The following is a 27,502-nucleotide window of genomic DNA, read 5'->3' as shown; positions in this document are numbered from 1 at the left end:
CAAAACCCTAACTACGACATACAAAGCCATCCAAACCCTGCCTCCTCAATATATATGTGACATGGTCTCCAAGTACTTACTTACACTCAACCTTCGATCCTCTCAAGATCTCCTTCTCTACTCCCCTCTTACCTTTTCTTTACACAAATGCATACAGGATAAGAATCTCGATTTTCTATCTATTATCTATCATCTATCTATTATTTATATGTTATCTATTATCTATCTATCATTATCTATTATCTCTATATATAAAAGGGAATGTATGTTTGTAGGATGCTTCTGGACAATGAACCACGGCCTGCTCCTGCTCCCGCGCCCCGTCCCTCTCCAATTATATCTGCCCTTCACCTAGTCGCAAGCCGATGACAATCACGCCTCACAATCCTAGGCCCCAACAGTTCCGAACACGACCTGGGGGTATCACAGAGAGGAGGTGTTATGGGTGAGGGCAACCTGGATATTTGCAGTCTGGCTGTCCCTCCAGGATTCGAAGGGAGCCCCACGCAGCCCCACCTCGTCCAGTGCATCTTGTACACTCCACCACACCTGAGGAAGAGCTACCACCACCCCCACCAGAGTGGACCACCGACCACGGCACCATAGATACCCCTCCTGGAGTGTACGGCCTCTGTCCTTTAGCTACTCAGAGCAACGGCAACGCCACCTGCAGGATGTCTTTATTGATGGATACAAAGTGTCAGGATTTAGAGACACGGGGGCATTCTTGACTATCGCTGACCCCCGTGTGGTTCGACCCGAGGCAATTTACCAGGGTCCGGGAATTCCCATTGTCCTAGCGGGCGGTGCCCGCAAATATATACAGCGAGCTTCTGTGCATTTGGATTATGGTTGTGGAGAAAAACTGTGTTGGATTGGAGTTATGGGAGGACTTCCTGCAGATATCCTCCTTGGGAACGACATTGGGGAGTTAGAGTGCCAATTTGTGGGAGCAGTCACCCGACTACAGGACCTTCAAGCACTACGTCATCCGGACCCCACCGGGGAGCAACCACCACGAACCGCATCAGAGTCGGTAAGCAATACTTTCGCTGCTACCACATTGGGAGAGTCTTGGGACAGAGAGGAGTTTAGGAGAGAAATAGAGGGCGACACTACCTTAGCAACCCTTAGGCGAAAGGCAGAAACTGGGCACATGGGAGATAATGGGGATGGCTTCACTCGAGAAAACGGACTGTATTATCGTGTAACAAAGGGCAGTGACCAGGGCAACCCTGACGCAACGACCAGGCAACTCATTGTCCCTCAGAAGTACAGGGCACAGCTACTTCAACTGGCCCATGACATCCCCTAGGCTGGGCATCAAGGGAGAAAAAGGACTGACATCTGGCTGATGGGATGATGTGGGATATTAGTGGTAGTAGTCCGGTGGCTCTGGCTGACGGGATGATGTGGGATATTAGGGGTAGTAGTCCGGTGGCTCTGGCTGACGGGATGATGTGGGATATTAGTGGTAGTAGTCCGGTGGCTCTGGCTGACGGGATGATGTGGGATATTAGTGGTAGTAGTCCGGTGGCTCTGGCTGATGGATGATGTGGGATATTAGGGGTAGTAGTCCGGTGGCTCTGGCTGACGAGATGATGTGGGATATTAGGGGTAGTAGTCCGGTGGCTCTGGCTGACAGGATGATGTGGGATATTAGGGGTAGTAGTCCGGTGGCTCTGGCTGACGGGATGATGTGGGATATTAGTGGTAGTAGTCCGGTGGCTCTGGCTGACGAGATGATGTGGGATATTAGTGGTAGTAGTCCGGTGGCTCTGGCTGATGGATGATGTGGGATATTAGGGGTAGTAGTCCGGTGGCTCTGGCTGACGGGATGATGTGGGATATTAGGGGTAGTAGTCCGGTGGCTCTGGCTGATGGATGATGTGGGATATTAGGGGTAGTAGTCCGGTGGCTCTGGCTGACGGGATGATGTGGGATATTAGTGGTAGTAGTCCGGTGGCTCTGGCTGACGGGATGATGTGGGATATTAGGGGTAGTAGTCCGGTGGCTCTGGCTGACGGGATGATGTGGGATATTAGGGGTAGTAGCCCGGTAGCTCTGGCTGATGGGATGATGTGGGATATTAGGGGTAGTAGTCCGGTAGCTCTGGCTGATGGGATGATGTGGGATATTAGGGGTAGTAGTCCGGTAGCTCTGGTTGACGGGATGATGTGGGATATTAGGGGTAGTAGTCCGGTAGCTCTGGCTGACGGGATGATGTGGGATATTAGGGGTAGTAGTCCGGTGGCTCTGGCTGACAGGATGATGTGGGATATTAGGGGTAGTAGTCCGGTGGCTCTGGCTGATGGGATGATGTGGGATATTAGGGGTAGTAGTCCGGTAGCTCTGGTTGACGGGATGATGTGGGATATTAGGGGTAGTAGTCCGGTAGCTCTGGCTGATGGGATGATGTGGGATATTAGGGGTAGTAGTCCGGTGGCTCTGGCTGACGGGATGATGTGGGATATTAGGGGTAGTAGCCCGGTAGCTCTGGCTGATGGGATGATGTGGGATATTAGGGGTAGTAGTCCGGTAGCTCTGGCTGACGGGATGATGTGGGATATTAGGGGTAGTAGTCCGGTAGCTCTGGCTGACAGGATGATGTGGGATATTAGGGGTAGTAGTCCGGTGGCTCTGGCTGACGGGATGATGTGGGATATTAGGGGTAGTAGTCCGGTAGCTCTGGTTGACGGGATGATGTGGGATATTAGGGGTAGTAGTCCGGTGGCTCTGGCTGACAGGATGATGTGGGATATTAGGGGTAGTAGTCCGGTAGCTCTGGCTGACGGGATGATGTGGGATATTAGGGGTAGTAGTCCGGTAGCTCTGGCTGATGGGATGATGTGGGATATTAGGGGTAGTAGTCCGGTAGCTCTGACTGACGGGATGATGTGGGATATTAGGGGTAGTAGTCCGGTAGCTCTGGCTGATGGGATGATGTGGGATATTAGGGGTAGTAGTCCGGTAGCTCTGGCTGACGGGATGATGTGGGATATTAGGGGTAGTAGTCCGGTAGCTCTGGTTGACGGGATGATGTGGGATATTAGGGGTAGTAGTCCGGTGGCTCTGGCTGACAGGATGATGTGGGATATTAGGGGTAGTAGTCCGGTGGCTCTGGCTGACGGGATGATGTGGGATATTAGTGGTAGTAGTCCGGTGGCTCTGGCTGACGAGATGATGTGGGATATTAGTGGTAGTAGTCCGGTGGCTCTGGCTGATGGATGATGTGGGATATTAGGGGTAGTAGTCCGGTGGCTCTGGCTGACGGGATGATGTGGGATATTAGGGGTAGTAGTCCGGTGGCTCTGGCTGATGGATGATGTGGGATATTAGGGGTAGTAGTCCGGTGGCTCTGGCTGACGGGATGATGTGGGATATTAGTGGTAGTAGTCCGGTGGCTCTGGCTGACGGGATGATGTGGGATATTAGGGGTAGTAGTCCGGTGGCTCTGGCTGATGGGATGATGTGGGATATTAGGGGTAGTAGCCCGGTAGCTCTGGCTGATGGGATGATGTGGGATATTAGGGGTAGTAGTCCGGTAGCTCTGGCTGACGGGATGATGTGGGATATTAGGGGTAGTAGTCCGGTAGCTCTGGTTGACGGGATGATGTGGGATATTAGGGGTAGTAGTCCGGTGGCTCTGGCTGACGGGATGATGTGGGATATTAGGGGTAGTAGTCCGGTGGCTCTGGCTGACGGGATGATGTGGGATATTAGGGGTAGTAGTCCGGTAGCTCTGGCTGACGGGATGATGTGGGATATTAGGGGTAGTAGTCCGGTGGCTCTGGCTGACGGGATGATGTGGGATATTAGGGGTAGTAGTCCGGTGGCTCTGGCTGATGGGATGATGTGGGATATTAGGGGTAGTAGTCCGGTGGCTCTGGCTGATGGGATGATGTGGGATATTAGAGGTAGTAGTCCGGTGGCTCTGGCTGACTGGATGATGTGGGATATTAGGGGTAGTAGCCCGATGGCTCTGGCTGACGGGATGATGTGGGATATTAGGGGTAGTAGTCCGGTGGCTCTGGCTGATGGGATGATGTGGGATATTAGGGGTAGTAGTCCGGTGGCTCTGGCTGACGGGATGATGTGGGATATTAGGGGTAGTAGTCCGGTGGCTCTGGCTGACGGGATGATGTGGGATATTAGGGGTAGTAGTCCGGTGGCTCTGGCTGATGGGATGATGTGGGATATTAGGGGTAGTAGTCCGGTGGCTCTGGCTGATGGGATGATGTGGGATATTAGGGGTAGTAGTCCGGTGGCTCTGGCTGATGGGATGATGTGGGATATTAGGGGTAGTAGTCCGGTGGCTCTGGCTGATGGGATGATGTGGGATATTAGGGGTAGTAGTCCATTGGTCTGGCTGATGGGATGATGTGGGATATTAGTGGTAGTAGCCCGGTGGCTCTGGCTGACGGGATGATGTGGGATATTAGGGGTAGTAGTCCGGTGGCTCTGGCTGACGGGATGATGTGGGATATTAGGGGTAGTAGTCCAGTGGCTCTGGCTGATGGGATGATGTGGGATATTAGGGGTAGTAGTCCATTGGTCTGGCTGATGGGATGATGTGGGATATTAGTGGTAGTAGTCCGGTGGCTCTGGCTGACGGGATGATGTGGGATATTAGGGGTAGTAGTCCGGTGGCTCTGGCTGACGGGATGATGTGGGATATTAGTGGTAGTAGTCCGGTGGCTCTGGCTGACGGGATGATGTGGGATATTAGGGGTAGTAGTCCGGTGGCTCTGGCTGACGGGATGATGTGGGATATTAGTGGTAGTAGTCCGGTAGCTCTGGCTGACGGGATGATGTGGGATATTAGGGGTAGTAGTCCGGTGGCTCTGGCTGACGGGATGATGTGGGATATTAGGGGTAGTAGTCCGGTGGCTCTGGCTGACGGGATGATGTGGGATATTAGGGGTAGTAGTCCGGTGGCTCTGGCTGACGGGATGATGTGGGATATTAGGGGTAGTAGTCCGGTGGCTCTGGCTGACGGGATGATGTGGGATATTAGGGGTAGTAGTCCGGTAGCTCTGGCTGACGGGATGATGTGGGATATTAGGGGTAGTAGTCCGGTGGCTCTGGCTGACGGGATGATGTGGGATATTAGGGGTAGTAGTCCGGTGGCTCTGGCTGACGGGATGATGTGGGATATTAGGGGTAGTAGTCCGGTAGCTCTGGCTGACTGGATGATGTGGGATATTAGGGGTAGTAGTCCGGTGGCTCTGGCTGACTGGATGATGTGGGATATTAGTGGTAGTAGTCCGGTGGCTCTGGATGATGGGATGATGTGGGATATTAGTGGTAGTAGTCCGGTGGCTCTGGCTGACGGGATGATGTGGGATATTAGGGGTAGTAGTCCGGTGGCTCTGGATGACGGGATGATGTGGGATATTAGGGGTAGTAGTCCGGTGGCTCTGGATGACGGGATGATGTGGGATATTAGGGGTAGTAGTCCGGTGGCTCTGGATGATGTGGGATATTAGGGGTAGTAGTCCGGTGTCTCTGGCTGACGGGATGATGTGGGATATTAGGGGTAGTAGTCCGGTGGCTCTGGCTGACGGGATGATGTGGGATATTAGGGGTAGTAGTCCGGTAGCTCTGGCTGACGGGATGATGTGGGATATTAGGGGTAGTAGTCCGGTGGCTCTGGCTGACGGGATGATGTGGGATATTAGGGCTAGTAGTCCGGTGGCTCTGGCTGACGGGATGATGTGGGATATTAGTGGTAGTAGTCCGGTGGCTCTGGCTGAAGGGATGATGTGGGATATTAGGGGTAGTAGTCCGGTGGCTCTGGCTGACGGGATGATGTGGGATATTAGGGGTAGTAGTCCGGTGGCTCTGGCTGACGGGATGATGTGGGATATTAGGGGTAGTAGTCCGGTGGCTCTGGCTGACGGGATGATGTGGGATATTAGGGGTAGTAGTCCGGTGGCTCTGGCTGACGGGATGATGTGGGATATTAGTGGTAGTAGTCCGGTGGCTCTGGCTGATGGGATGATGTGGGATATTAGGGGTAGTAGTCCAGTGGCTCTGGCTGACTGGATGATGTGGGATATTAGGGGTAGTAGTCCGGTGGCTCTGGCTGACTGGATGATGTGGGATATTAGTGGTAGTAGTCCGGTAGCTCTGGCTGACTGGATGATGTGGGATATTAGGGGTAGTAGTCCGGTAGCTCTGGCTGACGGGATGATGTGGGATATTAGGGGGAGTAGTCCGGTAGCTCTGGCTGACGGGATGATGTGGGATATTAGGGGTAGTAGTCCGGTGGATCTGGCTGACGGGATGATGTGGGATATTAGGGGGAGTAGTCCGGTGGCTCTGGCTGACGGGATGATGTGGGATATTAGTGGTAGTAGTCCGGTGGCTCTGGCTGACGGGATGATGTGGGATATTAGGGGTAGTAGTCCGGTGGCTCTGGATGACGGGATGATGTGCGATATTAGGGGTAGTAGTCCAGTGGCTCTGGCTGACGGGATGAAGTGGGATATTAGGGGTAGTAGTCCGGTGGCTCTGGATGACGGGATGATGTGGGATATTAGGGGTAGTAGTCCGGTGGCTCTGGATGACGGGATGATGTGGGATATTAGGGGTAGTAGTCCGGTGGCTCTGGATGATGTGGGATATTAGGGGTAGTAGTCCGGTGGCTCTGGCTGACGGGATGATGTGGGATATTAGGGGTAGTAGCCCAGTGGCTCTGGCTGATGGGATGATGTGGGATATTAGGGGTAGTAGTCCGGTGGCTCTGGCTGATGGGATGATGTCGGATATTAGGGGTAGTAGTCCGGTGGCTCTGGCTGATGGGATGATGTGGGATATTAGGGGTAGTAGTCCGGTGGCTCTGGCTGACGGGATGATGTGGGATATTAGGGGTAGTAGTCCGGTGGCTCTGGATGATGTGGGATATTAGTGGTAGTAGTCCGGTGGCTCTGGCTGACGGGATGATGTGGGATATTAGGGGTAGTAGTCCGGTGGCTCTGGCTGACGGGATGATGTGGGATATTAGGGGTAGTAGTCCGGTGGCTCTGGATGATGTGGGATATTAAGGGTAGTAGTCCGGTGGCTCTGGATGATGTGGGATATTAGGGGTAGTAGTTCGGTGGCTCTGGATGATGTGGGATATTAGGGGTAGTAGTCCGGTGGCTCTGGATGATGTGGGATATTAGGGGTAGTAGTGCTATAACTAACCACAGTTAGTTACTATGTCCGGGCAGTGCCGGGCTCTTCAGCTCGTTTTTTATATTATCTATTATCTCTCCATCTTCCACTTCTCCGTACAGCTGCACTCCCTTTTTGATGACAGTGATGCTGTTGTGTCACCAGACGTTGCACTTGTCGGAGGCGTCTGGTGCGGACTCCGCTCTTCTGTCCTGGAGGGATCGGTGTCAGCCTTCTGCCATATTTTTCATGCTCTAATAACTCTGTCCCATTTCTTTTTGTAGGTTAGCAGCTAATAGAAGGGGGATGGGTGATGCGGGGAGGACGCTGGGATCACCCTGATGTCCTCGTCCCCGGCTCGGCCGCCTGGTGCTGCTGGAGGGCGTCAGCCGATGCTTGATCCAGTATCATTGGTACCAAATAGGAGACCGGTCACCACTCGTGTCCACGGCGTCAGACACAAACCATCACCCCGTGGTGCCCGCGTCTCGCAGGCCGCGCACTGTGGCTGCTGTAACCTGCACAACTGATCTTAATGAGGCTACGGCTATAATACACGTGGTGTGACAACCCCTGATACAGGACCATGAAAGTATTCATACCCCGTGAACGCTTCCACTTTTTGTCACCTTATACCTACAAACTGAAATGAATATTATTGGGATTATCTCTGATAAAGGTAAAGGAAATGATACGGGGTGTCCGAATTATTATACAGCATACGTAAATCTGAACATTATGACATTGTGCATTAGTATTCAGCCCCTCAAGTCAGTAATTGTCATCTTTCTCTGCTGCAGTCTTTTGGGCTCTGTCTCTCTCCACCTTTCTCTGCTGCAGTCTTTTGGGCTCTGTCTCTCTCCACCTTTCTCTGCTGCAGTCTCTTGGGGTCTGTCTCTCCCACCTTTCTCTGCTGCAGTCTTTGGGGGTCTGTCTCTCCCACCTTTCTCTGCTGCAGTCTTTTGGGGTCTGTCTCTCCCACCTTTCTCTGCTGCAGTCTCTTGGGGTCTGTCTCTCCCACCTTTCTCTGCAGTCTTTTGGGGTCCATCTCTCCCACCTTTCTCTGCTGCAGTCTTTTGGGGTCTGTCTCTCCCATCTTTCTCTGCTGCAGTCTCTTGGGGTCTGTCTCTCCCACCCTTCTCTGCTGCAGTCTTTTGGGGTCTGTCTCCCCCACCTTTCTCTGCTGCAGTCTTTTGGGCTCTGTCTCTCTCCACCTTTCTCTGCTGCAGTCTCTTGGGGTCTGTCTCTCCCACCTTTCTCTGCTGCAGTCTTTGGGGGTCTGTCTCTCCCACCTTTCTCTGCTGCAGTCTTTTGGGGTCTGTCTCTCCCACCTTTCTCTGCTGCAGTCTCTTGGGGTCTGTCTCTCCCACCTTTCTCTGCAGTCTTTTGGGGTCCATCTCTCCCACCTTTCTCTGCTGCAGTCTTTTGGGGTCTGTCTCTCCCATCTTTCTCTGCTGCAGTCTCTTGGGGTCTGTCTCTCCCACCTCTCTCTGCTGCAGTCTTTTGGGGTCTGTCTCCCCCACCTTTCTCTGCTGCAGTCTTTTGGGATCTGTCTCTCCCATCTTTCTCTGCTGCAGTCTTTTGGGCTCTGTCTCTCCCATCTTTCTCTGCAGTCTTTTGGGCTCTGTCTCTCTCACCTTTCTCTGCTGCAGTCTTTTGGGGTCTGTCTCTCCCACCTTTCTCTGCTGCAGTCTCTTGGGGTCTGTCTCTCCCACCTTTCTCTGCAGTCTTTTGGGGTCTGTCTCTCCCACCTTTCTGCTGCAGTCTCTTGGGGTCTGTCTCTCCCACCTTTCTCTGCAGTCTTTTGGGGTCTGTCTCTCTCCACCTTTCTCTGCTGCAGTCTTTTGGGGTCTGTCTCTCTCCACCTTTCTCTGCTGCAGTCTTTTGGGCTCTGTCTCTCCCACCTTTCTCTGCTGCAGTCTCTTTGGGTCTGTCTCTCCCACCTTTCTCTGCTGCAGTCTTTTGGGGTCTGTCTCTCTCCACCTTTCTCTGCTGCAGTCTTTTGGGCTCTGTCTCTCCCACCTTTCTCTGCTGCAGTCTTTTGGGGTCTGTCTCTCCCACCTTTCTCTGCTGCAGTCTTTTGGGGTCTGTCTCTCCCACCTCTCTCTGCTGCAGTCTTTTGGGGTCTGTCTCCCCCACCTTTCTCTGCTGCAGTCTTTTGGGATCTGTCTCTCCCATCTTTCTCTGCTGCAGTCTTTTGGGATCTGTCTCTCCCATCTTTCTCTGCAGTCTTTTGGGCTCTGTCTCTCTCACCTTTCTCTGCTGCAGTCTTTTGGGGTCTGTCTCTCCCACCTTTCTCTGCTGCAGTCTCTTGGGGTCTGTCTCTCCCACCTTTCTCTGCAGTCTTTTGGGGTCTGTCTCTCCCACCTTTCTGCTGCAGTCTCTTGGGGTCTGTCTCTCCCACCTTTCTCTGCAGTCTTTTGGGGTCTGTCTCTCTCCACCTTTCTCTGCTGCAGTCTTTTGGGGTCTGTCTCTCTCCACCTTTCTCTGCTGCAGTCTTTTGGGCTCTGTCTCTCCCACCTTTCTCTGCTGCAGTCTCTTTGGGTCTGTCTCTCCCACCTTTCTCTGCTGCAGTCTTTTGGGGTCTGTCTCTCTCCACCTTTCTCTGCTGCAGTCTTTTGAGGTCTGTCTCTTCCACCATTTTCTGCTGCAGTCTTTTGGGGTCTGTCTCTCCCACCTTTCTCTGCTGCAGTCTTTTGGGGTCTGTCTCTCCCACCTTTCTCTGCTGCAGTCTTTTGGGGTCTGTCTCTCCCACCTTTCTCTGCTGCAGTCTTTTGGGCTCTGTCTCTCTCCACCTTTCTCTGCTGCAGTCTCTTGGGGTCTGTCTCTCCCACCTTTCTCTGCTGCAGTCTTTTGGGGTCTGTCTCTCCCACCTTTCTCTGCTGCAGTCTCTTGGGGTCCGTCTCTCCCACCTTTCTCTGCTGCAGTCTTTTGAGGTCTGTCTCTTCCACCATTTTCTGCTGCAGTCTTTTGGGGTCTGTCTCTCCCACCTTTCTCTGCTGCAGTCTTTTGGGGTCTGTCTCTCCCACCTTTCTCTGCTGCAGTCTTTTGGGGTCTGTCTCTCTCCACCTTTCTCTGCTGCAGTCTTTTGGGCTCTGTCTCTCTCCACCTTTCTCTGCTGCAGTCTCTTGGGGTCTGTCTCTCCCACCTTTCTCTGCTGCAGTCTTTTGGGGTCTGTCTCTCCCACCTTTCTCTGCTGCAGTCTCTTGGGGTCCGTCTCTCCCACCTTTCTCTGCTGCAGTCTTTTGGGGTCTGTCTCTCCCACCTTCCTCTGCTGCAGTCTTTTGGGGTCTGTCTCTCCCATCTTTCTCTGCTGCAGTCTCTTGGGGTCTGTCTCTCCCACCCTTCTCTGCTGCAGTCTTTTGGGGTCTGTCTCTCCCACCTCTCTCTGCTGCAGTCTTTTGGGGTCTGTCTCCCCCACCTTTCTCTGCTGCAGTCTTTTGGGATCTGTCTCTCCCATCTTTCTCTGCTGCAGTCTTTTGGGCTCTGTCTCTCCCATCTTTCTCTGCAGTCTTTTGGGCTCTGTCTCTCTCACCTTTCTCTGCTGCAGTCTTTTGGGGTCTGTCTCTCCCACCTTTCTCTGCTGCAGTCTCTTGGGGTCTGTCTCTCCCACCTTTCTCTGCAGTCTTTTGGGGTCTGTCTCTCCCACCTTTCTGCTGCAGTCTCTTGGGGTCTGTCTCTCCCACCTTTCTCTGCAGTCTTTTGGGGTCTGTCTCTCTCCACCTTTCTCTGCTGCAGTCTTTTGGGGTCTGTCTCTCTCCACCTTTCTCTGCTGCAGTCTTTTGGGCTCTGTCTCTCCCACCTTTCTCTGCTGCAGTCTTTTGGGGTCTGTCTCTCTCCACCTTTCTCTGCTGCAGTCTTTTGAGGTCTGTCTCTTCCACCATTTTCTGCTGCAGTCTTTTGGGGTCTGTCTCTCCCACCTTTCTCTGCTGCAGTCTTTTGGGGTTTGTCTCTCCCACCTTTCTCTGCTGCAGTCTTTTGGGGTCTGTCTCTCCCACCTTTCTCTGCTGCAGTCTTTTGGGGTCTGTCTCTCCCACCTTTCTCTGCTGCAGTCTTTTGCGGTCTGTCTCTCTCCACCTTTCTCTGCTGCAGTCTTTTGGGGTCTGTCTCTCCCACCTTTCTCTGCTGCAGTCTTTTGGGGTCTGTCTCTCCCACCTTTCTCTGCTGCAGTCTTTTGGGGTCTGTCTCTCCCACCTTTCTCTGCTGCAGTCTTTTGGGGTCTGTCTCTCCCACCTCTCTCTGCTGCAGTTTTTGGGGTCTGTCTCTCTCCACCTTTCTCTGCTGCAGTCTTTTGGGGTCTGTCTCTCTGTGATCAGTAATTTTCACGTCTTGTCACAGATTCTCGGAGATTTGGGTCTGGACGGTGACTGCGCCATTCACACACAGGAATATGATGTGATCTAAACCCAACTTTGTAGCTCTGGCAGGATGTTGAGGGTTGTTGTCCAGCTGGAAGGTGAACCTATGCCCCAGTCTCAAGTCTTCTGCAGCCTCTAACAGGTATTCCCCTGGAAATGTTGTGTATTTAGCTCCATCCATCTTCCCATCACCTCCAAGCTTCCATGCTTCTGCTGACGTAAAGCCTCCCCACCATGTGTGACGGTGAGGATGGTGTTTTCAGGGTGATGTTCAATGTTAGTTTTCTGCCAGTCGTAGTGTTTTACATTTACCCCAAAAGTTCTCCTGTGGTCTCATCTGACCAGAGCCGATTCTTCCACATACTCGCTGTGTCCCCTAAATGGGACTTATGGCTTTTAAAAATAGCTTCTTTTTGCTCTTTTCCATAAAAGCCAGATATGTGGAGTATAAGACCAATAGCTGTCCTGTGGACAGATTCTCTCCCTGAGCTGTGGATCCCTTCAGCTCCACTAGAGTGATCATGGGCCTCTTTGCAGCTTCTCTGATTAATGCTCTCATTCCTTGGGGTATCAGGTTAGGTGGATGGCCATGTCTTTGTAGGTTTTCAGTAGTGCCATACACCTTACATTTTTGGATGAAGAATTGCACAGTTCTCTGTGAGATATTCAGAGCTTGGGCTATTTTTTTTAAAACCTATCCTTGCTTTACCTTTCTCCACCACTTTATCCCTAACCTGTCTGGTGAGCTTCTTGGTTTTTATGATGCTATTTGATCCCTAATTAGAGATGGGTGGATCCCTGGATGTTTGGGTCTGGTGGGTTCAGCCAAACGGTTAAAAAAAAAAAAATTGAGTTCTGGTACCAGAACAGTACCTGGACCTGAACCCGAACCCCATGTACTTGAATGGGGGGCCTGAACATCCACTGTTTGCCAGGCCGTCATGTACATGACAACGCGGCAAACACTGCTTCTGTTCGGTGGTAAAATCATTACAGCCAGTCAGACAGCCGCAGTTCTCAAGATGTCAAATGATAGTGTGAGCACGCAGCTGTGATTGGAGGTAAACGTTATACCTTCAGTCACTGGCTTCTCCTGATGGGACCACTGCTCCCATCAGCCTACAGTTGATGCTGCTAATAACAGTGAGACATATCCACAAAAACAAAGAAAGAAGACCAGTGCCTAAATGTCCAGAAATAGATAGAAAATTCATAAATCTTTATTGAAGACACAGGTTGAAAAGGCATAGTGGCACACCCAGAGTGGCATAGGAAAAAATCAGACACGGAGAATACACAGAGTCCATGACATAAGCATGAACAAATTAGTATGTGACATCACTTCTGGTAGTGAGAAAAAAAAAAATAGTATCTGAAAAATACAGAAGTTACAAGATTCCTAGCAGACATGTGAAAAATACACGGTGGGTAGTCGGCCACTCTATAAGGGGTTAAAGAAATAATTCCCGACCGCTCCACTGCACAGGACGCAAGATAATCCAAAGTAAGGTAACTAGGTCACATACCAGAAACAGAGACACTGAAGACCCCGTGCTGTGAAAGCCCCGACGTACGTTTCGGAAGCAAATCTTCCTTCCTCAGGGGTTGTGTCAAGTGGGCGATGTGCGCGCTTTATATAGGGGTCCAAAAAAGCTAATGCCAATCAGGCAGGAGGACGGGAACCAGACCCTCCAGGCTCCCTGATTGCCTAGGCTGGCGCTGGCAGTGCACGGGGCCCCGTGACGTCAGACATATATTTGTACCTATCTATGTATCTAGAGGGCTTACGGATGTACACGCCCTCCATCTTGTCACTCAGCGGGGTTTGTCACTATTATATGATGGGTTGGCATGTATATAGAATTGAGTACACTGTTACATTTTTGCCCTTTAGGGGGATCAGCTATTATTTTTATTTAAATTGCCATCCCATCTTGATATATTGATGTATGCTACAAAGCGCGCACATCGCCCACTTGACACACCCCCTGAGGAAGGAAGATTTGCTTCCGAAACGTACGTCGGGGCTTTCACAGCACGGGGTCTTCAGTGTCTCTGTTTCTGGTATGTGACCTAGTTACCTTACTTTGGATTATCTTGCGTCCTGTGCAGTGGAGCGGTCGGGGATTATTTCTTTAACCCTTTATAGAGTGGCCGACTACCCACTGTGTATTTTTTACATGTCTGCTAGGAATTTTGTAACTTCTGCATTTTTCAGATATTATTTTTTTTTCTCACTACCAGAAGTGATGTTACATACTAATTTGTGCATGCTTATGTCATGGACACTGTGTATTCTCCGTGTCTGATTTTTTCCTATGCCACTCTGGGTGTGCCACTATGCCTTTTCAACCTGTGTCTTCAATAAAGGTTTATGAATTTTCTATCTATTTCTGGACATTTAGGCACTGGTCTTCTTTCTTTGTTTTTTTGGATATGTATATCTACAGTGTGTCCCACACTGATTAGCTATGGGCTGATTAAGGTCCCCTTATGATATATATTTAATACAACTCTGATACATGATGTTATTATACTCCAGCCCTTTGCACTGTCATCTTTGCTTATTAATAACAGTGAGAGCAGACGATGGCTGATGGGAGTATTCAGTAGCTAGCGCCTGCGCTCTAAATAAATAATTTAAAAAAAAGAATGTTCTATCCCCTGTATTTTGATAACCAACTAAACAAAACTCACAGCTGGGGGCTGTCAGCTTCAGCAAGGCTGGTTATCAAGAAATGAAGTGTCCCCACACCATATTTTTTTAATTATTTAAATAGATAATTAAAAAAACCGGTGTGGGGTCCTCCCCATTTTTGACAACCAGCCTTGCTCAATCAGACACCTAAGGGCTGAGGCTGGTAAGGGGCCACTGATTTTTCTCCCCAGCCGAAAAATAGCAGCTCGCAGATTCCCAGAAAAGGTACATCTATTAGAGGCGCTGTCACGGGGTCCTTCTCCGATACCACACAATCAACAGAGCGAGGGATTATTACAGGCAAAATTAGAAGGTCCATAAACAATCCACCCACTGAGGATGCAATAGTCCAGAACAAAAATGCGGTCCAGTAACAGGATAAAATGCCCTTGGAGACGAGATTCCAAAACTCTAGCACCAGAGGATAAAATGGGTCCTTCTCTCTGGGGTGCAGTCTTCACGAAGCTATCCACACAGGAACTGACTTGTCCACCTCCTCTCCTCCCCACCCCCTTCCTTGTGTACAGCTTCTGTCCTCCCCAGTCCCCTCCTTATATCCAGGGGTAGTCAAACAGTTTAAAGAGACAAAGGAGCCTTGGGGGTTAAGGAACCACAGGGGGTCATCAAGAGACAGATACAGTCAGGCTACAGACATACAAAGCAACAAGAAAAACACTATGAAAATCAGTGAAATAGAAATATACACAAAATGATATCCACACAGCATATCACACCATTACAGCCTCTCCCCCCCATAATAAGTGAGCACGCTATGAGGTCTACACAGACCTCTGGCCTGCTCACTTTAGTCCATATTGCTCAGTTATTTATAGTTCCTTGTATAGTGGCAGGGGTAGGTCGGCCTGGGGAGCCTATGGTTCTTCTTGTTGAGACAGTCCATCGGCGTTCTGGTGTTGGCTTCCCCGCTTGTATTGGATGGAGAAGCTGTAGGGTTGTAAGGACAAGCTCCACCGCAGCAATCTTCCATTGTCCCTTGATACGCGGCTCAGCCATCTGAAGGGGTTGTGGTCTGTAACAATTGTAAAGTCTCTGCCATACAAGTATGGCTGGAATTTTTTTTAGCGCCCATACGATGGCAAGGCACTCCTTTTCAATAGTGGCATAGGCAACTTCCCGATCCAGTAGTTTCCGACTGGCAAAAGCAACAGGATGTTCTTCTCCGGCGGTGTTCACTTGGCTAAGTACTGCCCCAATCCCAAAGGTGGATGCATCTGTCTGCGCGAGGAACCTGCGTTTATAATCCGGGGCAGCCAAGACAGGAGCAGTGACGAGGGCGGTCTTTAACGCTGAAAAGGCATCCTCGCCTGCAGTCTTCCACGTCACTATCACCAACCAATCACGAAGCATCTTTCATTTTACCAGAGCTGTTCAAAAGAAGCTGAGCTGTGATTGGTTGCTATGATCAACAGTTTTCCTTGCAACCAATCACTAATCATCTCTCATTTCACCAGAGCTGGTTAAAAGTAGCTAAGCTGTGATTGGTTGCTATGAGCAAGTTTTCCCACTTGACAACACCTCAGCAGACACTGACATGGTAGGAGAAATATAGCATCCCCGGGAACATAAGCTCCCAGTCATTGTCTGCCCCCCAGAAAGGAGCAGAGAGCACATGACAGAAATGAATCCCCCCTCCCGTGCCCATATAGCCATAACACATCCTCCATCCCAGAGGCACATCTTCCCTCTCAAAGGGATCCCCGGAACGGAAGTGAGGGCAAATCCACTCTGCGCTTTGGTACTGACCCCATGCTTCTCTTAAAGGGATCTCCTCTATGGAAGTTAGGGTAATCCCTCAGCGCTCTGATTCTCACCCCAGGCTGACGGGAAGATGTGGGATATTAGGGGTAGTAGTCCGGTGGATCTGGTTGACGGGATGATGTGGGATATTAGGGGTAGTAGTCCGGTGGCTCTGGCTGACGGGATGATGTGGGATATTAGGGGTAGTAGTCCGGTGGCTCTGGCTGACGGGATGATGTGGGATATTAGGGGTAGTAGTCTGGTAGCTCTGGCTGACGGGATGATGTGGGATATTAGGGGTAGTAGTCCGGTGGCTCTGGCTGACGGGATGATGTGGGATATTAGGGGTAGTAGTCTGGTAGCTCTGGCTGACGGGATGATGTGGGATATTAGGGGTAGTAGTCCGGTAGCTCTGGCTGACGGGATGATGTGGGATATTAGGGGTAGTAGTCCGGTGGCTCTGGCTGATGGGATGATGTGGGATATTAGGGGTAGTAGTCCGGTGGCTCTGGCTGACGGGATGATGTGGGATATTAGGGGTAGTAGCCCGGTAGCTCTGGCTGACGGGATGATGTGGGATATTAGGGGTAGTAGTCCGGTAGCTCTGGCTGACGGGATGATGTGGGATATTAGGGGTAGTAGTCCGGTGGCTCTGGCTGATGGGATGATGTGGGATATTAGGGGTAGTAGTCCGGTAGCTCTGGCTGACGGAATGATGTGGGATATTAGGGGTAGTAGTCCGGTAGCTCTGGCTGACGGAATGATGTGGGATATTAGTGGTAGTAGTCCGGTGGCTCTGGCTGACGGGATGATGTGGGATATTAGGGGTAGTAGTCCGGTAGCTCTGGCTGACGGGATGATGTGGGATATTAGGGGTAGTAGTCCGGTGGCTCTGGCTGACGGGATGATGTGGGATATTAGTGGTAGTAGTCCGGTGGCTCTGGCTGACGGGATGATGTGGGATATTAGGGGTAGTAGTCCGGTAGCTCTGGCTGACGGGATGATGTGGGATATTAGGGGTAGTAGTCCGGTGGCTCTGGCTGACGGGATGATGTGGGATATTAGTGGTAGTAGTCCGGTGGCTCTGGCTGACGGGATGATGTGGGATATTAGTGGTAGTAGTCCGGTGGCTCTGGCTGACGGGATGATGTGGGATATTAGGGGTAGTCCGGTAGCTCTGGCTGACGGGATGATGTGGGATATTAGGGGTAGTAGTCCGGTGGCTCTGGCTGATGGGATGATGTGGGATATTAGTGGTAGTAGTCCGGTGGCTCTGGCTGACGGGATGATGTGGGATATTAGGGGTAGTAGTCCGGTGGCTCTGGCTGACGGGATGATGTGGGATATTAGGGGTAGTAGTCCGGTAGCTCTGGCTGACGGAATGATGTGGGATATTAGTGGTAGTAGTCCAGTGGCTCTGGCTGACGGGATGATGTGGGATATTAGGGGTAGTAGTCCGGTAGCTCTGGCTGACGGGATGATGTGGGATATTAGGGGTAGTAGTCCGGTGGCTCTGGCTGACGGGATGATGTGGGATATTAGTGGTAGTAGTCCGGTGGCTCTGGCTGACGGGATGATGTGGGATATTAGGGGTAGTAGTCCGGTAGCTCTGGCTGACGGGATGATGTGGGATATTAGTGGTAGTAGTCCGGTGGCTCTGGCTGACGGGAAGATGTGGGATATTAGTGGTAGTAGTCCGGTGGCTCTGGCTGACGGGAAGATGTGGGATATTAGGGGTAGTAGTCCGGTGGCTCTGGCTGACGGGATGATGTGGGATATTAGGGGTAGTAGTCCGGTGGCTCTGGCTGACGGGATGATGTGGGATATTAGGGGTAGTAGTCCGGTGGCTCTGGCTGACGGGATGATGTGGGATATTAGGGGTAGTAGTCCGGTGGCTCTGGCTGACAGGATGATGTGGGATATTAGTGGTAGTAGTCCGGTGGCTCTGGCTGACGGGATGATGTGGGATATTAGGGGTAGTAGTCCGGTGGCTCTGGCTGACGGGATGATGTGGGATATTAGGGGTAGTAGTCCGGTGGCTCTGGCTGACAGGATGATGTGGGATATTAGGGGTAGTAGTCCGGTGGCTCTGGCTGACGGGATGATGTGGGATATTAGGGGTAGTAGTCCGGTGGCTCTGGCTGACAGGATGATGTGGGATATTAGTGGTAGTAGTCCGGTGGCTCTGGCTGACGGGAAGATGTGGGATATTAGTGGTAGTAGTCCGGTGGCTCTGGCTGACGGGAAGATGTGGGATATTAGGGGTAGTAGTCCGGTGGCTCTGGCTGACGGGAAGATGTGGGATATTAGGGGTAGTAGTCCGGTGGCTCTGGCTGACGGGATGATGTGGGATATTAGGGGTAGTAGTCCGGTGGCTCTGGCTGACAGGAAGATGTGGGATATTAGGGGTAGTAGTCCGGTGGCTCTGGCTGACGGGAAGATGTGGGATATTAGGGGTAGTAGTCCGGTGGCTCTGGCTGACGGGAAGATGTGGGATATTAGTGGTAGTAGTCCGGTGGCTCTGGCTGACGGGAAGATGTGGGATATTAGGGGTAGTAGTCCGGTGGCTCTGGCTGACGGGAAGATGTGGGATATTAGGGGTAGTAGTCCGGTGGCTCTGGCTGACGGGATGATGTGGGATATTAGTGGTAGTAGTCCGGTGGCTCTGGCTGACGGGATGATGTGGGATATTAGGGGTAGTAGTCCGGTGGCTCTGGCTGATGGGATGATGTGGGATATTAGTGGTAGTAGTCCGGTGGCTCTGGCTGACGAGAAGATGTGGGATATTAGGGGTAGTAGTCCGGTGGCTCTGGCTGACGGGAAGATGTGGGATATTAGGGGTAGTAGTCCGGTGGCTCTGGCTGACGGGATGATGTGGGATATTAGGGGTAGTAGTCCGGTAGCTCTGGCTGACGGGAAGATGTGGGATATTAGGGGTAGTAGTCCGGTGGCTCTGGCTGACGGGATGATGTGGGATATTAGGGGTAGTAGTCCGGTGGCTCTGGATGACGGGATGATGTGGGATATTAGGGGTAGTAGTCCGGTGGCTCTGGCTGATGGGATAATGTGGGATATTAGTTGTAGTAGTCCGGTGGCTCTGGCTGACGGGATGATGTGGGATATTAGGGGTAGTAGTCCGGTGGCTCTGGATGACGGGATGATGTGGGATATTAGGGGTAGTAGTCCGGTGGCTCTGGCTGATGGGATAATGTGGGATATTAGTTGTAGTAGTCCGGTGGCTCTGGCTGACGGGATGATGTGGGATATTAGGGGTAGTAGTCCGGTGGCTCTGGCTGACGGGATGATGTGGGATATTAGGGGTAGTAGTCCGGTGGCTCTGGATGACGGGATGATGTGGGATATTAGGGGTAGTAGTCCGGTGGCTCTGGCTGATGGGATAATGTGGGATATTAGTTGTAGTAGTCCGGTGGCTCTGGCTGACGGGATGATGTGGGATATTAGGGGTAGTATTCCGGTGGCTCTGGCTGACGGGATGATGTGGGATATTAGGGGTAGTAGTCCAGTAGCTCATCCTCAATTATGGCCGGATAGTAAGGGCTTCATCGGCCAGGGCTGCAGCTCTATCCACGGTACATGGCGTGCGCTCCCGGACCCATTCCCGTACCTCTGCGGGGCACTTAGCAAGAAATTGTTCTATAAGGAACGCCTGTATAACATCTTCCACAGTAAAGGAGTTTTCTGCTTCCAGCCATCTCCGACATGCCTCGGACATCTTATGTGCATACATCCTAAACGATCCCCCCGTGGTGCATGTGAGGTCTCGGAACTTGGCCCTATATGAGTCTGGGGTGATAGCATGGTAATCCAGGATAGTCCGCTTTACAATGTTATAATCCCGATTCCGCAGTGCATCAATGGTTCGTTAAGCCTCCGCTAAGCTTCCGTTCAGGAGCCCCACTAACAAACGCATCCAGCTAGAGTGGGGCACCTCCATCACAGCACACTGCTGCTCAAAGTCTTTGAAGAACCCCTCCACATCTCCAGAAGCCTCATCAAATGGCTTAAACTCTGTCCGGGTGATCCGTACAGGCTCCCGGATTGTTGGGGTTACACTCCACATTGCGTTACTCCCTTTTTCAAGCTCCATTGCTTCCTGCCTCCGCTGTGCCCGGCGGGCAGCCTCCTCCTTGTACTCCTGAGAGATGCCGGGGCCCAGAACCGCCATCTCTTCTTCATACCACACCAACCACTGGCTTTTCTGGATGGGGATCCCTGTCTCCATTGCTCGTCCTTCAGACATCTGGGAGGAGGTGGCCGGGCTATCGCCCACCAGTAGATCGATTAAGGCCTCTTTAGTCAGTCCCTGGTAGTTCAGGCCCAAGTCTCTGGCTCTCTCCTGTAAACTGCATACAGTCCAATTTCTGTACTCACTCTGTGGGTGGTTCTCCATTGGGTGACGCTCTGTTGATCCCACTGCTGCCACCAGGTGTCACAGGGTCCTTGTCCAATACCACACAATCAACAGAGCGAGGGAAGAATGAACAATCCCAAGACCTTTATTGCAGGCAAAATTAGAAGGTCCATAAACAATCCACCACACTGAGGATACAATAGTCCAGAACAAGAATGTAGTCCAGTAACAGGATAAAATGCCCTTGGAGACGAGATTCCAAAACTCCAGCACCAGAGGATAAAATGGGTCCTTCTCTCTGGGATGCAGTCTAACCCCCACCTTGGCCTGTTCCATAGGGAATCGCGCAGCCAGTAGCTCCTGCTGAATAGAGCACTGAGCACTCGCTGATGAAACCCCTACAGGAGGCGCCATCGCCAGAAAATTTATCGGGCAACGGGAGGCGGGTAACTGTCAGCGCTGGGGAGTACGTGGACATACGGGAAACCGCGTCTGAGATTGCCTTTACAGCAGCTTCGGTGGATTGTGCAGCTGAGAGAGCCCTCTCAAGAGTGGTCAACCGGCCCTCAAGCTGCCGAATACACTAAGATTTGCTGCTGTTCTGCCATCACTAGCCAGACCCTGGCGCTAGTATAATGTTAGGAACGGCGGAACGCACTAAATAGAAATAATAATAAAGTGCGTTCACCGCTCGGGGGCCACCGTGCAGTAGGTGATATAACCATTGCTAAGCGGTGGCAGGAGCAATATGGCGGAAATGCGCACAGGGTTAAACGTCTATTCTTGTACATAGGGGCAGTATTATAGTAGTTATATTCTTGTACATAGGGGGCAGTATTATAGTAGTTATATTCTTGTACATAGGGGCAGTATTATAGTAGTTATATTCTTGTACATAGGGGGCAGTATTATAGTAGTTATATTCCTGTACATAGGGGCAGTATTATAGTAGTTATATTCTTGTACATAGGGGCAGTATTATAGTAGTTATATTCTTGTACATAGGGGCAGTATTATAGTAGTTATATTCTTGTACATAGGGGCAGTATTATAGTAGTTATATTCTTGTACATAGGGGGCAGTATTATAGTAGTTATATTCTTGTACATAAAGGCAGTATTATAGTAGTTATATTCTTGTACATAGGGGGCAATATTATAGTAGTTATATTCTTGTACATAGGGGCAGTATTATAGTAGTTATATTCTTGTACATAGGGGCAGTATTATAGTAGTTATATTCTTGTACATAGGGGGCAGTATTATAGTAGTTATATTCTTGTACATAGGGGCAGTATTATAGTAGTTATATTCTTGTACATAGGGGCAGTATTATAGTAGTTATATTCTTGTACATAGGGGCAGTATTATAGTAGTTATATTCTTGTACATAGGGGCAGTATTATAGTAGTTATATTCTTGTACATAGGGGCAGTATTATAGTAGTTATATTCTTGTACATAGGGGCAGTATTATAGTAGTTATATTCTTGTACATAGGGGCAGTATTATAGTAGTTATATTCTTGTACATAGGGGCAGTATTATAGTAGTTATATTCTTGTACATAGGGGCAGTATTATAGTAGTTATATTCTTGTACATAGGGGGCAGTATTATAGTAGTTATATTCTTGTACATAAAGGCAGTATTATAGTAGTTATATTCTTGTACATAGGGGGCAGTATTATAGTAGTTATATTCTTGTACATAGGGGCAGTATTATAGTAGTTATATTCTTGTACATAGGGGCAGTATTATAGTAGTTATATTCTTGTACATAGGGGGCAGTATTATAGTAGTTATATTCTTGTACATTGGGGCAGTATTATAGTAGTTATATTCTTGTACATAGGGGGCAGTATTATAGTAGTTATATTCTTGTACATAGGGGGCAATATTATAGTAGTTATATTCTTGTACATTGGGGCAGTATTATAGTAGTTATATTCTTGTACATAGGGGGCAGTATTATAGTAGTTATATTCTTGTACATAGGGGCAGTATTATAGTAGTTATATTCTTGTACATAGGGGCAGTATTATAGTAGTTATATTCTTGTACATAGGGGCAGTATTATAGTAGTTATATTCTTGTATATAGGAGCAGTATTATAGTAGTTATATTCTTGTACATAGGGGCAGTATTATAGTAGTTATATTCTTGTACATAGGGTCAGAATTATAGTAGTTATATTCTTGTACATAGGGGGCAGTATTATAGTAGTTATATTCCTGTAGATAGGAGCAGTATTATAGTAGTTATATTCTTGTACATAGGAGCAGTATTATAGAAGTTATATTCTTGTAGATAGGGAGCAGTATAATAGTAGTTATATCCCTGTAGATAGGGGCAGTATTATAGTAGTTATATTCTTGTAAATAGGAGTATTATAGAAGTTATATTTTTGTACATAGGGAGCAGTATTATAGTAGTTATATTCTTGTACATAGGAGCAGTATTATAGTAGTTATATTCTTGTACATAGGGAACAGTATTATAACAGTTATATTCTTGTACATAGGAGGCAGTATTATAGTAGTTATAGTCTTGTACATAGGGGCAGTATTATAGTAGTTATATTCTTGTACATAGGGGCAGTATTATAGTAGTTATATTCTTGTACATAGGAGCAGTATTATAGTAATTATATTCTTGTACATAGGGGGCGGTATTATAGTAGTTATAGTCTTGTACATAGGGGCAGTATTATAGTAGTTATATTCTTGTACATAGGGTCAGTATTATAGTAGTTGTATTCTTGTACATAGCGGGCAGTATTATAGTAGTTATATTATTGTATATAGGAGCAGTATTATAGTAGCTATATTCTTGTACATAGGAACAGTATTATAGAAGTTATATTCTTGTACATAGGGAGCAGTATTATAGAAGTTATATTCTTTTTCATAGGGAGCAGTATTTTAGTAGTTATATTCTTGTAGATAGGGAGCAGTATTATAGTAGTTATATTCTTGTACATAGGAGCAGTATTATAGTAGTTATATTCTTGTACATAGGGAACAGTATTATAGCAGTTATATTCTTGTACATAGGAGGCAGTATTATAGTAGTTATAGTTTTGTACATAGGGGCAGTATTATATTAGTTATATTCTTGTACATAGGGGCAGTATTATTGTAATTATATTCTTGTACATAGGGGGCAGGGCAGTATTATAGTAGATATATTCTTGTACATAGGGGCAGTATTATAGTAGTTATATTCCTGTACATAGGGGCAGTATTATAGTAGTTATAATCTTGTACATAGGGGCAGTATTATAGTAGTTATATTCTAGTACTTAGAGGCAGTATTATAGTAGTTATTTTCTTGTGCATAGGGGGCAGTATTATAGTAGTTATTTTCTTGTGCATAGGGGGCACAATTATAGTACTTATATTCTTGTACATAGGAGCAGTATTATAGTAGTTATATTCTTGTACATAGGGGCAGTATTATAGTAGTTATATTCTTGTACATAGGGGCAGTGTTATTGTAGCTATATTCTTGTACATAGGAGCAGTCTTATTGTAGCTATATTCTTGTACCTAGGAGCAGTATTATAGTAGTTATATTCTTGTACATAGGGGCAGTATTATGGTAGTTATATTCTTATACATAGGGGCAGTATTATTGTAGTTATATTCTTGTACATAGGAGCAGTATTATAGTAGTTATAATCTTGTACATAGGAGCAGTATTACAGTAGTTATATTCTTGTACATAGGGGCAGTATTATAGTAGTTATAATCTTGTACATAGGAGCAGTATTATAGTAGTTATATTCTTGTACATAGGGGCAGTAATATAGTAGTTATAATCTTGTACATAGGGGCAGTATTATAGTAGTTACAGTGGGGCAAAAAAGTATTTAGTCAGTCAGCAATAGTGCAAGTTCCACCACTTAAAAAGATGAGAGGCGTCTGTAATTTACATCATAGGTAGACCTCAACTATGGGAGACAAACTGAGAAAAAAAAATCCAGAAAATCACATTGTCTGTTTTTTTTGCATTTTATTTGCATATTATGGTGGAAAATAAGTATTTGGTCAGAAACAAAATTTCATCTCAATACTTTGTGATATATCCTTTGTTGGCAATGACAGAGGTCAAACGTTTTCTGTAAGTCTTCACAAGGTTGCCACACACTGTTGTTGGTATGTTGGCCCATTCCTCCATGCAGATCTCCTCTAGAGCAGTGATGTTTTTGGCTTTTCGCTTGGCAACACGGACTTTCAACTCCCTCCAAAGGTTTTCTATAGGGTTGAGATCTGGAGACTGGCTAGGCCACTCCAGGACCTTGAAATGCTTCTTACGAAGCCACTCCTTCGTTGCCCTGGCGGTGTGCTTTGGATCATTGTCATGTTGAAAGACCCAGCCACGTTTCATCATCAATGCCCTTGCTGATGGAAGGAGGTTTGCACTCAAAATCTCACGATACATGGCCCCATTCATTCTTTCATGTACCCGGATCAGTCGTCCTGGCCCCTTTGCAGAGAAACAGCCCCAAAGCATGATGTTTCCACCACCATGCTTTACAGTAGGTATGGTGTTTGATGGATGCAACTCAGTATTCTTTTTCCTCCAAACACGACAAGTTGTGTTTCTACCAAACAGTTCCAGTTTGGTTTCATCAGACCATAGGACATTCTCCCAAAACTCCTCTGGATCATCCAAATGCTCTCTAGCAAACTTCAGACGGGCCCGGATATGTACAGGCTTAAGCAGTGGGACACGTCTGGCACTGCAGGATCTGAGTCCATGGTGGCGTAGTGTGTTACTTATGGTAGGCCTTGTTACATTGGTCCCAGCTCTCTGCAGTTCATTCACTAGGTCCCCCCGCGTGGTTCTGGGATTTTTCCTCACCGTTCTTGTGATCATTCTGACCCCACGGGGTGGGATTTTGCGTGGAGCACCAGATCGAGGGAGATTATCAGTGGTCTTGTATGTCTTCCATTTTCTAATTATTGCTCCCACAGTTGATTTCTTCACTCCAAGCTGGTTGGCTATTGCAGATTCAGTCTTCCCAGCCTGGTGCAGGGCTACAATTTTGTTTCTGGTGTCCTTTGACAGCTCTTTGGTCTTCACCATAGTGGAGTTTGGAGTCAGACTGTTTGAGGGTGTGCACAGGTGTCTTTTTATACTGATAACAAGTTTAAACAGGTGCCATTACTACAGGTAATGAGTGGAGGAAAGAGGAGACTCTTAAAGAAGAAGTTACAGGTCTGTGAGAGCCAGAAATCTTGATTGCTTGTTTCTGACCAAATACTTATTTTCCACCATAATATGCAAATAAAAGGAAAAAAAAACAGACAATGTGATTTTCTGGATTTTTTTTTCTCAGTTTGTCTCCCATAGTTGAGGTCTACCTATGATGTAAATTACAGACGCCTCTCATCTTTTTAAGTGGTGGAACTTGCACTATTGCTGACTGACTAAATACTTTTTTGCCCCACTGTATATTCTTGTACATAGGGGCAGTATTATAGTAGTTATATTCTTGTACATAGGAGCAGTATTATAGTAGCTATATTCTTGTACATAGGGGGCAGTATTATAGTAGTTATATTCTTGTACATAGGAGCAGTATTATAGTAGTTATATTCTTGTACATAGGGGCAGTATTATAGTAGTTATATTCTTGTACATAGGAGCAGTATTATAGTAGTTATATTCTTGTACATAGGGGCAGTATTATAGTAGTTATATTCTTGTACATAGGGGGCAGTATTATAGTAGTTATATTCTTGTACATAGGAGCAGTATTATAGTAGTTATATTCTTGTACATAGGGGCAGTATTATAGTAGTTATATTCTTGTACATAGGAGCAGTATTATAGTAGTTATATTCTTGTACATAGGAGCAGTATTATAGTAGTTATATTCTTGTACATAGGGGCAGTATTATAGTAGCTATATTCTTGTACATAGGGGGCAGTATTATAGTAGTTATATTCTTGTACATAGGAGCAGTATTATAGTAGCTATATTCTTGTACATAGGGGGCAGTATTATAGTAGTTATATTCTTGTACATAGGAGCAGTATTATAGTAGTTATATTCTTGTACATAGGGGCAGTATTATAGTAGTTATATTCTTGTACATAGGGGGCAGTATTATAGTAGTTATATTCTTGTACATAGGAGCAGTATTATAGTAATTATATTCTTGTACATAGGGGCAGTATTATAGTAGTTATATTCTTGTACATAGGGGCAGTATTATAGTAGTTATATTCTTGTACATAGGGGGCAGTATTATAGTAGTTATATTCTTGTACATAGGGGGCAGTATTATAGTAATTATATTCTTGTACATAGGGGGCAGTATTATAGTAGTTATATTCTTGTACATAGGGGCAGTATTATAGTAGTTATATTCTTGTACATAGGAGCAGTATTATAGTAGTTATGTTCTTGTACATAGGGGGCAGTATTATAGTAGTTATATTCTTGTACGTAGGAGCAGTATTATAGTAGTTATATTCTTGTACATAGGGGCAGTATTATAGTAGTTATAGTCTTGTACATAGGGGCAGTATTATAGTAATTATATTCTTGTACATAGGGGGCAGTATTATAGTAATTATATTCTTGTACATAGAGGCAGTATTATAGTAATTATATTCTTGTACATAGAGGGCAGTATTATAGTACTTATATTCTTGTACATAGGGGCAATATTATAGTAGTTATATTCTTGTACATAGGGGCAGTATTATAGTAATTATACTCTTGCACATGGGGCAGTATTGTATTGGTGTAGACCTTTGACAACACGACCGTGACTTATTATATAATAAAAAAAACTTTGTAGATTGTTCAGATCTTCACGTTGTTTTTTTTCTTCTGTTTGTCAATGAGAATTTCATTTCTGTGACTTTGTTTTGCTTTTTACTTCTCTTATAAAACCTTAGTATAATAAACTTATATTTTATACTTTTTTTATATTTGGTTCTATACCATGGGATTATGGGAACACTTCAGGTTTACAGCTTTCTGCGCCAACAAGTTTTTTCACTTATCTTCGCCTTTTAATTAATTGGCTGTTTTTTTCCATTCATTATCATCAGTGCTCATGCTCCCGTTGCACGGTGGGTTGTCAATTGCCATGTGGAGGTTACATCTCTGCTCCCATGGCCGTGCCCTTGGTTT

The 27,502-nt window shown here is 47.7% G+C and overlaps 1 protein-coding gene across 9 annotated transcripts in view; it reads left to right on the top strand.

Moving 5' to 3' along the window:
- Positions 1–27,502, top strand: part of LRRC24 (leucine rich repeat containing 24) — a 121,068-nt gene that overhangs the window by 76,641 nt on the left and 16,925 nt on the right. For 2 of the 9 annotated variants that reach the window (XM_073543249.1, XM_073543248.1), the window contains exon 2: positions 276–1,036. The exons of 5 other annotated variants lie outside the window; for them this stretch is intronic. In XM_073543249.1, the coding sequence (XP_073399350.1) occupies positions 884–1,036 (153 nt within the window). In that variant the 5' untranslated portion in view covers positions 276–883. Of the gene's footprint in view, positions 1–275; positions 1,037–11,499; positions 11,662–27,502 lie in introns of those variants that run through there. 2 more of the 9 variants (XM_073543246.1, XM_073543247.1) reach the window with 2 other exon arrangements.

This window comes from Dendrobates tinctorius, unplaced genomic scaffold (assembly GCF_039654945.1).
Source record: "Dendrobates tinctorius isolate UK_male_01 unplaced genomic scaffold, ASM3965494v1 ptg000130l, whole genome shotgun sequence".
NCBI classification, from domain to species: Eukaryota; Metazoa; Chordata; class Amphibia; order Anura; family Dendrobatidae; genus Dendrobates; species Dendrobates tinctorius.
The sequence above is the reverse complement of the archived record's forward strand: the minus strand, read 5'-3'. Positions and strand labels throughout refer to the sequence as shown.